General features: G+C 43.9%; 1 protein-coding gene across 1 annotated transcript in view; it reads left to right on the forward strand.

Annotated features, from left to right (window-relative positions):
• The window catches only part of SPOCK3 (sparc/osteonectin, cwcv and kazal-like domains proteoglycan (testican) 3), a 193,058-nt gene that overhangs the window by 156,557 nt on the left and 25,111 nt on the right, over positions 1 to 11,390 (forward strand). The window contains exon 4 of the mRNA XM_015420050.1: positions 4,103 to 4,219. Coding sequence (XP_015275536.1) covers positions 4,103 to 4,219 — 117 coding nt within the window. The remainder of the gene's footprint in view (positions 1 to 4,102; positions 4,220 to 11,390) is intronic.

Genomic DNA, 11,390 nt, shown 5'->3' on the forward strand with positions numbered 1-11,390 from the left:
GGAATGCCTCCCAGTCCATCCCAGTCTGAGACTGGCTGGCGGGAAGTCCCCAGGAACCCTGGCACCTGGCCTCCCCCCTGCTCTGCCTCCCATGCCAGGAAAGTGCAGCCGAGTCGCACCTCTTCACTTGGCAAGGTCTCTCCTCCCATTTTACTTGCTTAGCATTGATGACAAGGAAGGTGGGGTGGGCTCTAAGAGATTCAGTGGGTGCATTGAAAATTCAGGATGGGGTGTCATCCCTTATGCCCCGTACTAGCTATGACTCTGTTCCCTGGGTTTTCTCCAATCTTTTCAAAGCCTGCCTTGCTAAAGCCTGGGTGGGCAAGTTTGGATTTTTCCAGCCCTGTCCACACAGCAGCAGTTTCCCCCTACTCTGCCCCCATGAGAGCCATTTCCTCCCTCCATCGCCGGGCTTTTCCTTTTCCTTTTAATCAGCAATGAATATTGTAATGATCCATATATCAAATGCTCAGAATCCCCAAATTTAATTTATTTTTTAAAATATGTCTCTAGCCCCTTTTGTTGCAGAGATATAAATAGAAAGATGTATCTCCACAAAGGGCTAGATACTTTTAAAAAAATAAATACTGGGAATTCAGAGAACCTGATACACAGAGTGAGCTCGGCAATTTTATACTAGAGCCCATCTCTGGTATCTTCAGCGCTATATGAACCAGAGGGGGAGGGGGGTACTATATTGGACTCCTGGTTTATCATAGTAGGAAGTACTATAATTTAGGTTGCCAGCCTGACGCTAGCAACCAACAGGAGATTTATGTTATGATTGGGGCTTTGCCAATGATACATCATGGCATCAGTGAAACATCAGTCAACCCCCATTTTCCCCAGAATATTTCCCCCACTGCCCAGCCAAGCAATGCCAGGCAAAGCCAGCAGGTTATGTCTAGTGGTGTGCATTCAACTAAATCTGAGCAAAAAAAAAAATCTGAAAAATACCAATATTGTTTCAGCCAGATACAGACTGGGGTATTGTTTGGCGAAGCCCCAGAAATCCTGAAAATATTTGTGATTTTCAGGGCCTCCGGATAGTCGAAGGGCATTTTTTTTACTCCAAAGACATTTAAAGGGCTCTGAAGGTGTTTAAAAGCTCACAGTCCTTTTAAACACCTTCCAGGTGAACTCACCATTTCGAGGTGTTTAAAGGGACTTCAAGCCCTTTAAACACCTTTGGAACACTGACTACGGAGTCACATGGTTTGGAGAAGGCATTTAAAGGGACCACAAGCAATGCTTCCTCTAAGCTGTGAAGTCTTGTTAGCAAAAATTCTACTTTGTGAGGTACCGGCATTAAAGTTGTGAGCGGGCGATTTGGCTACTGCATAAATTAGTGTGCTCTGGAGACATCCTTCCTCAGCTAAGACAAAAATGTGTGAGCTGGAGGCTAGAAAACTGTAAGTTGGCTCATACCAACTCAGCTTAGAGGGAACACTGACCACAAGCCCTTTAAATGCCTTTTTCCCTCCTTTGAAAGCAATGGAAGATGGGGCACCTGCTCTGGGGGCCCATAGAATTGGACCTGGTCCAATCTTTTTGAGACTTGGGGGGTTTTTTTGAGGAGAGGCACCAGCAGCTGTGCTGCAAATTTGATGCCTCTACCTCAAAAAACAGCCCCCAATGCCCCAGATACCTCCAGATTGATTCTCCATTATACCCTATGGGGACCATTGACTATAATGGTCCCCTTAAGGTATAATGGAGCAAAAAAAAAAATTTCCTAATATTTCCCAAATCCAAATACCATACTGGTGTGGTATTTAATATACAGAAACCTGAAAAATACTGGGTTTGGGGTTTTTTTGTATGTCCCTAGTTATCTCCTAAGCTGGAATTCAGCTTCTTGGCTAGAGCAGTTCCAATATCAGTTAAACTGGTCTCTTGCTAGCAGCTAGTTGAGTTCAAGGTTTCCTCCTGCTGTACTTTTGTGGTTACAGTGAGGTTGGTTATGAGCCTTCTTTGTGGCCTCATCTTCATGATACTTAAATGCCCTTATAAATTCAATCATTAACTTTTAAAAAGCTATGAAATATGAATCTCTCTCTTTCATATCTAGCCTAATATTGACTATTCTGATTGGCATCAGCTCTCCAAAATGGCCTCTAACTGGCATCAGCTCTCCAATATACTGGTATTTTCTAGTTCTTCTATGAGATTCTTTTAGAACTGGAGATACCTAGGAGTATCTCCATGTTGGTCATGTACTCCATCTTTGAGCTATGAACTCCACCCAGGTTTTCAATTCAGTCTTGCTTTTTTCTTTTCTCCTATCTATGTCCTCTGGCGACCAGATATGAATATTCTTTATGAAGGTATTTTTGCCATCTTAGCTAAAAGCAGTGTACAAAATGCAACATTTTTAGAATTACATCTATCTATATAAAAGAAAGTCCTCTCACCATAAAATCAAAACCCAGGCCAAACCCCTGGACCTAGAAACACAAAATTCGGGGAGAGCACTCCTACCATGACATAGATGCTCACTAAGAAGGGATGTTTAGAAATTGGACCCCTAAGGGGGCCAAAAGGGGTAAAATGTGCTCCCCCATTGCTTCCTATGTGGCTGCCAGGCTGCTGCCTCCTTGCAACCCCCCCACTCTCTGATTGGTCAGCTGTAGATTCTCAGTGTTTTGAGGTAAAAAAAAACAGTTACAGGAGACTGCAGAGAGCTAATGACAGTTGAGGAAATCAGGAATGGCCAACAACCACCTGTGAGGTGAAGCAATGCTGCTGGCCCAGCCTCGACAATGGCTTCAGACACACTCCCCCCACCTCCTACACCTGACAGGTGGCTGTCTATCAGGTGCAACAGTGGGTGTAGGAGGCTTAAATCCATCAGGGAGCTTGCCCCAGCAGTAACACCTTAGCAGTCCTGCCGACCCAGCCTCCATAATGGCTTGCAATACCCCTCCCCCTCCTACTCCTACACTGGAAAGGCAGATCCCTGTCAGGTGTAGGAGAGGGGGGTGGGATGCTTACAGCCATTAAGGAGGCTTGCTCAGCAGGATCGCCTTAGTGCTGCTTCTGGCCCAACCTCCCTGATGCCTTTTAAACACACTCCCCCCTAACACCAGACAGATGGGTGTCTGTCAGGTGTAGGAGCAGGGCCATCAAGGAGGCCACCCAAGCAGAAAAACCTTAGCAGTGCTGCTGGGCCAGCCTCCCCAATGACTTTAGACACACTCCCACACACCCCTCCTCCACCTGACTGGCAGTTGTCTGTCAGGTGCAAGAGCAGGGGCAGAGCATTGAAAGCCATCGAGGAGGCTGCCCAAGCAGCATTGCCTTAGCAGTCCTGCTGGCACAGCCTCCCCAATGCCTTCAGACATGCTATCCCTCCTACACCTGACTAACAACCAACTGTCAAGGGTTGGAAGGGGCATGGAGTCCTTAAAGCTGTCAGGGAGGCTTGCTCAGCGGGATTACCTTAGTGCTGCTGCTGGCCCAGCCTCCCTGATGCCTTTAAACACAATCCCCTCCTTACACCAGACAGGTGGGTGTTTGTCAGATTTAGGAGTAGGGCCAGGGAGGCCACCCCAGTACGATCCATCAGGGAGGCCACCCCAGTACGATCACCTTAGCGATGCTGCTGGCACAGCTGCCCCAGTGGCTTTAGCCACACTCCCATCCACTATAGAAATATACCCCAAATTTGTAGAAAAGTGGTTTCCTGTATTGTGTTATTTAACTTTTCACAATGTGGGTTCTAGAAAATTGGTTCATATGAACTTGCTTAATATCTGATTGCCCGGATGTTCATTTGGATATGTAGTCAAGTCTCACTTCTTAAATGTAACATAAATGAGAAGCATTTTTATAATTTAAAAAAAGTATGCCCTGCCCCCCCCCCCAAAAAAAAAAATTCAGTGCCCAGGCCAAACTTTAAATACCATAGTGAAGCACGGGTATCAGGCTAGTAAATAATATAAAAGTAGTACTGAGTATTTTCCCTAATAATACTTTGTTGTGAAAATAATTAATGAGAAAATTGCCTGTATTTATATTTTTCATTTATTTGCCACAACATGAAAGATTGAATTTATATACAGTCTGAAAAGTTTAAAAAGCTTTTCATTTTGTTTTGCAGTGTGCAGTGACCTGGAGTTCAGGGAAGTTGCAAACAGATTGCGAGATTGGTTCAAGGCACTTCATGAAAGTGGAATTCAGAAGAGGACTAGAATTGTACAAAGGCCTGAAAGAAGTAGTAAGTAATTATAACTTTTGATATCTCTTTTAGAAAATCTGAGTTAAATTTTCCGCATAACTTTTATGTTTCCAGTGGATAGCAAACTGAGTTTCTCATCCACTTGCTATAGAACCATTTAATATGCATTCAGAAGTTAATTTATTTATTGGGTTGCTCTGCAGGAAATGGAACTATGATTTTGTATGAGCATGTAAAAGTCTCTTCAAGCTTTTTCAAAAGATCATTTAGCATGGCATCAACCAGTGAGTGTTTGAGCAGGTTGTCAGTTTCATAGCTATTGTTCAACACTGAATGTAGCTTTAATATTCTGGAAGTGGTTTTGATACAACATGATAATTAGGTGCCCTATAAGGGTATGATAAGAAATAAAAGTGCTTTGTTGCAGTTGAGTTCAAGGTATACAGTCAGTGCCACCTAGCAGTCCATAAACATTAGTAAATTTTCTATAATAATGCAGGAATATATAGAAAATCTCTTTGTAGGTGTTTGTCATTTGACAGATCCACTCCAAATAAGAAAAATTACCTGCGAGTTTATATCATGTATGTTCTGATTTTTTTCCTATTGTTGCTACCAAAAAAAAGTTGCATCAAAAATCAATAGGTTATGTAATTACTGGTAGGCTTTGTTTAAAACAACAATTATTATGTGCAGTGATACATTCGTGAGTGGTTTCCCACTGAGGAGTCAAGGCAAATTAGATTTTGTTAGTGCTGAACTTGGACCCTTCATTAACACAACCAGCCACCTCTGTGAATTTCTCCTGTGATTGTTTAATACAACTTGCCCACTACTGACTCTTTACCTTGATACCTTCACTTTTTTTTTATTAGATGTTAAGAACTTCAGAAACTTTTGTTCAATTATGGCTCCTCAGTGCTGCAAATTTGCAGCACTCTTTTTACTTGAAAATGCTAATTTTCAGTGTGGTTATTTATTCTGAAGCAATAATAGTGTAAAGCCAATGTGAAATAAAGATGGACCTGTTTTTATACAGATTTGATTTTTTCTGATCTTTGGACTGGGGAAAAGAGAAAATGGCCCCGGTCACATGGAGCATTAGCCACGCTAGAGGGATGGAAGATAGGCGGAGTTTCCAGGCGTGATCTCACCGGCACATCTGGGAAGCGTCGGGCTTCCGTGGCGCAACTGAGGCTTCCCGCCAAAGACGCGCAGTAAAAAACTAGTACCTCAGAGGTACTAGTTTCCTGAAACCGCGGGGCAAGGGCGGGCGTCTGATTGCATTTCTGGAGATAGTTCCAGCGCCCGCCCATGTCCCTTCGGAAAAAGGGGGTTTTTTTCAAAGTCTCCACGGATGCACACACGCACCCAAGGGAGCATGCACACAATTGAGTTTTTTTAAAAAACAACCAACCCGTTTGCCCTGCACCCCGCTTCTTTGCCGCGCCGCAGGACTGTGGAGTGATCGGCACCTCCCCCCTACCACGGAACCTCGATAGGTAGGTCTGAGCAAGCAACCACGTGGGTTTTAGCCCCCGGGCTAACAGCCACGTTTCCCCCCCCCCCCGCACTGTCCGTGTGACCGGGACCTATGTAAGGGTACAAGGTAAAACAGCTGTGCTGCTTCTTGTATTTTCTTAAAAGTAGAGATTTATACTTCAATGGTGTCCTATTTCTTTGGAATCCAGCAATCATATAATTTAAACATCAGTTGCTGTCCTGAAAACTGAGGTCTGTGCACACAAGTCACATGTTCATGGCCTTATAGTCTTTTGTGAGGACCAGGGGAAAACATTTAGTAGTTGGTGGTAGCTCGGAAAATTTAAAAAATGAAACTGCATTTTCACAAATAGATGAACTTCTCATGGCTAAATGGCAAGAAAAGCTGATAACATTGCAAAAGTGTGCTCCTATTAACACGTCTCAGAATGCTGAATTGGGGGGAGGTGCATTTAGTGCAAAGTAAATATAGAACAAGCTGTTTAGTGAATTAGCGTTCCATCCAGTGATTGCAGTTTTCACACACATCCCCTTTTGTGGCTTAATATCACATATTGAAAACACATCCATGTGCTTGTACTTTCAAGATGCAGCTCAAAACCACATTCATATACTCTGGGCCAATGCCGTACTGACTGCAGAGTCACCCTTTAATGGCCATAAAATGGCCATTAATCTATGCAGACAGTAACATAAAGCTGAGAGATCAAAGGAAGTGAAACCGTGGTGTGGAGCAGTGTGGAGGCTATGAAAAAATCCGACAATCAAAGAAAGTGAAAGTGGCATGCAATGTAGAGGGGAATTTCTGTTCCAATGTGGGTATGGTAAAACAGAGGAGCAAATGCTAGATGCAGAATGGGCCATAGAGGACAATCCAGAGCACAGACAGCAAGGTCAGCAACTATCAGAAAGTAGTTTCCACACACCCAATCCTTTCTCTGCTGCTTTTAAGCACCATGCTGCTCAACAACCTGTATTGCGTCATGCAGGCTGCCTCACTCATGCTCCTGCAATCACTCATCCTCACTGTTGGTTCTGGGCTGGAGCTGTGCTTGTTAGCCAAATTCCCTTATTTCTTATTAAAAGTGGGGAATTATAAATATTAAATGGCAATAAGCATTAAATATGGGACCTAGAATCATAGAGTTGGAAGGGACCTCCAGGGTCATCTTGTCCAACCCCCTGCACAATGCAGGAAATTCACAAATACATCCCCCTCCACACCCACAGTGACAAAACGACAAAAAATGACAAAATGACAAAAAACCTCCAGGATTGCTTCCTGACCCCAAAGTGGCAATCATCATTTCCCTGGGTGTGTAAAAAAGGGCCATAATAACTAAGCACTGAGGCAACCCGTCCTGCCCTCCCTCTCATGATCTGCCTAAGTTCACAGAATCAGCATGGCTGTCAGATGGCCATCTAGCCTCTGTTTGAAAACCTCCAAAGAAGGAGAGCCCACCACTTCCCAAGGAAGCCTGTTCCACTGAGGAACCGCTCTAACTGACAGGAAGTTCTTCCTAATGTTTAGCCGAAAATTCTTCTGATTTAATTTCAACCCATTGGTTCTGGTCCGACTTTCTGGGGCAACAGAAAACAACTCCACACCACCCTCTCGATGACAGCCCTTCAAGTACTTGAAGATGGTTAACATATGACCTCTCAGTCATCTCCTCTCCAGGTTAAATATACCCAGCTCTTTCAACCTTTCCTCATAGGACTTGGTCTCCAAACCGCTCACCATCTTCATTGCTCTCCTCTGGACATGGTCCAGTTTGTCTATATCCTTCTTAAATTGTGGTGCCCAAAACTGAACACAATACTCTAGATGAGGTCTAACCAGAGCAGAGTAAAGTGGTACCATCACATCTCATGATCTGGACACTATACTTCTGTTGATACAGCCCAAAATCACATTTGCCTTTTTAGCAACCACATCACACTGCTGACTCATGTTCAGTGTACGGTCTACTAAGACCCCTAGATCCTTTTCGCACATACTACTGCCAAGACAAGTCTCCCCCAACCTATAATTATGCATTTGATTTTTCCTACCAAAATGCAGACTTTCACATTTATCCCCATTGAAATTCATTAAATTTCTTTTAGCCCAGTTTTCCAGCCTCTCAAGATCATCCTGTATCCTGACTCTTTCCTCTATCGTATTTGCTACCCCTCCCAATATAGTATCAGCTGCAAATTTAATAAGCATTCCCTCTATCCCTTCATCCAAATCATTGATAAAGATGTTGAACAAAACAGGTCCCAGGACAGATCCTTGAGGCACTCCACTTGTCACTCCTCTCCAAGAAGATGAGGAACCATTCACAAGCACTCTTTGGGTGCAATCCGTTAACCAGTTACAGATCCACCTAACAGTCATAGGATCCAAACGTCATTTTTCCAATTTGTCAACAAATATATTATGTGGAACCTTATCAAAGTCTTACTAAAATCAAGATAAACTATGTCTACAGCATTCCCCTGATCCAGCAAGGTATTAACTTTCTCAAAAGAAAGAGATAAGCCTGCTTTGCGGGGAGGGCGGGGTATAAATCTGACAAATAAATAAATAAATAAATGGTTTCCTATAAGGTTATATAAAAGGGCCGCGGTGGCTCAAGTGGTTAAGACGCTGAACTGAACGGTAGTTCAGCAATTCAAGACCCGAGTGTTGCATGACGGAGTCAGCTCCCATCTCTGGTCCCAGCTCCTGCCAACCTAGCAGTTCGAAAGCAAGAAATTGCAAGTAGATAAATAGGTACCACTTTGGTGGGAAGGTAACAGTGTTCTGTGTGCCTCGGCATCTAGTCATGCCGGTTTCAGCTATGCTGCCATGGGGGTTGGGGAGTTCATTCGGTGTCTTGTTAATTGCTATTGCATTCCTATCCCTGCTGTTATGCCTTTGCTGAAACTCTTAACTCGACAGATGTGCAGGAGGAGGTTGTGTTGTCTGAAGGGCTCCTGTGTACCGTGAGAGACTCCGGGATCTCAGCTTTAGCCACCTAATGGTTGCCTGACTTATCCCGTGTGCAGGAGGGTGCCTAATTGGCCAATGCCATGAGGGGGTGCATATGAATACCCTATATCCTATTATGCTCTACTGGCTGTAGCAATTCTTAACAGTGCCTGTGTTACTGCATCTATAGCTTTGCAATAAAAGTATAACCATTCCTGAATGTGTGTACTTCGTTGTTAGCTGTGGGTTCTGACAGCTGGCCACATGACCACGGAAATGTCTTCAGACAGCGCTGACTCTTTGGCTTGGAAACGGAGATGAGCACCGCATCCCTAGAGTCGGATTCAACTGGCTTTCGAGCATGGGAAACCTTTACCTTTACTATAAGGTTATATAAGATTACCTATAACCTATGTATATGGGAGTCTGCTTTTTCCAGAGCCCAGAAATGGACACTGAGGCTAGATGTACTAAAGCAATGATTTCTTTACTAAGAATTGTCACACATACGATATAAAATCAAGCATACACACAAGCAATACAGATCTAGGAATTCAGATAGAAAGATACAGAGTTGGTTGCATTAGCAGGATATATCATTGGTAGGGTGATACATTACCTGTCCGATGAGGCAAGTCAACTCTGCAGTGAAAATGGGATAGAACAGGGGTGTCAAACATGTTTCCCAGGGGCCTATCAGGCCCACAGTAGAACTGGCTGTCTTCTGCTTCTTCTTCCAGTTCTGCTGCTGCTGTGTCATCATAGGTTTGCAGCTTACAGATACACACCTGAACAGCATAATCAAGATTGCAACAGCACAGACATTTTGATGCAATAATTCAGAGCAAGAGGTGTCAGTTATCAGACACTGTTCAATAAACAAAATATTGCAAGAGTGCTAATGTTTTAAGCATCGTTTTATTTTAAGTTTAACAGAACCCTTTGTGTTTGTGTCCTTTATAAAGTTTATATCTCCGCTACCTGGCATTACATTTTATTACACACATGGCCCGGCCCAACAAGGTCTCATTTATGTCAGATCCAGCCGTCATTTATTTATTTATTTATTTATTTATAATCAAATTTATACCCCGCCCTCCCCCGTAGGGCTCAGGGCGGCTTACACGGCAAGCAGTCTTGCAATAATAAAACATCATATACATTTGATACATTTAAAACATATTATACAATTTAAAACCAATCTCAATACAAATAAAGTGCTCAAAAACCTCAATTCCAGAACCTCAGAGAGATCCAAACACTCCCGGTAGGCATTCAGTGGCTTCAATGTTAGATGTTAAAGTTCAGATGTTCTTTCCTTCCTAGGGTCTTTCCCCCCCCTATGATGGTAATATAACAGGGGGGGCGGCCCCTACTCGAAAGCCTGGTGGAAGAGCTCCGTCTTGCAGGCCCTGTGGAACTGCATCAAATCCCGCATAACAAATGACACCCCTAGGATAGACTATGGAAATGGGTCATGAGTTGGCCAGCAACACATGTGGAAGGTTCCAAACAGCGCTAAGAATGGAACCAACAAGTTAGGGTAGGGTTAGGAAGGTAAAAGCAAGAGCGAGAGCAATCGCTGGATGCTCTCTTTTTATACCTGAAAAGGTGACCAGAGACAGATGCCTTGTTGGTCACGTAGTCCCCTGGAATGTTAAGAAACATCTACTGTTTATGGGTCAGAAAAAGGGATTAATCATTGGGCAATTGAAATAATGATTGGACTAATAGTGACACCTCTCAGGGGAAGGGTGGAGACAAAGGAGAGAAAAGAAGAGTAATGTCCCAGCCCCATTGCTGGTAGTTGGTCTTAATGACTGGATGTTTAACAGCTGTGTTATCTTGATGGGTGACTGGAGGACGTGACTGCCCATCAAACCCATCATGGAGTAGATTCTTTTGTTTAGGCTGATTACATGCTTCACAGGGTGATGTTAATATACAAAGGTGGGGGGGGGATGCCAGTGTGATGGAAAAGAGAGCTTTCCATGGCATCACGGGACCTGATGGCATCACGGGATGGGTGTTGAAAGAGTGTGCTGACCAGTTGGCAGGGGTCTTTACTAAGATCTTCAATCGGTCCTTACACCAGTCTATTGTTCCGTCTTGCCTAAAGTCCTCAATTATTCCCCTGCCCAAAAAATCCACAATCAGCAGTCTAAAGGATTATAGACCAGTTGCACTCACTCCAGTTGTGATGAAGTGTTTTGAGAAATTGGTACGTAGTCACATCGTCTCATGTCTTCCATCTACACTGGATAGTCACCAGTTTGCATATAAGGCAAACAGATCCACAGAGGATGCCATCAACACTACTCTGCATACTGCTCTGTCACATCTGGAGCAGCCGGGGAGTTATGTGAGGCTGTTGTTTGTGGATTTCAGTTCTGCCTTTAATACCATCCTCCCAGATAGATTAGTGTCCAAATTGGAGGGCCTTGGACTCTCCAGCTCCATATGATTCTGGATTTTGAACTTTTTGACAGCCCGCCCCCAGAGGGTTAGAGTAGGGTCCTATATGTCCACAGCCCTTACCCTTAATACCGGTTCCCCACAAGGTTGTGTGTTGAGCCCCTTGCTCTATACCCTCTATACACAGGATAGTATCCCCACCCACCCCAGTAACACTATCATCAAGTTTGCTGATGACACCACTGTGGTAGGGCTCATCTCTGGGAATGATGAGTCTGCTTATCGGGACGAGGTGGAACGGCTCTGTGTTTGGTGCAGGGAAAATAATTTGAT

The sequence above is a fragment of the Gekko japonicus genome, unplaced genomic scaffold (assembly GCF_001447785.1).
Source record: "Gekko japonicus isolate JY-2015 unplaced genomic scaffold, Gekko_japonicus_V1.1 scaffold329, whole genome shotgun sequence".
NCBI lineage: Eukaryota > Metazoa > Chordata > Lepidosauria > Squamata > Gekkonidae > Gekko > Gekko japonicus.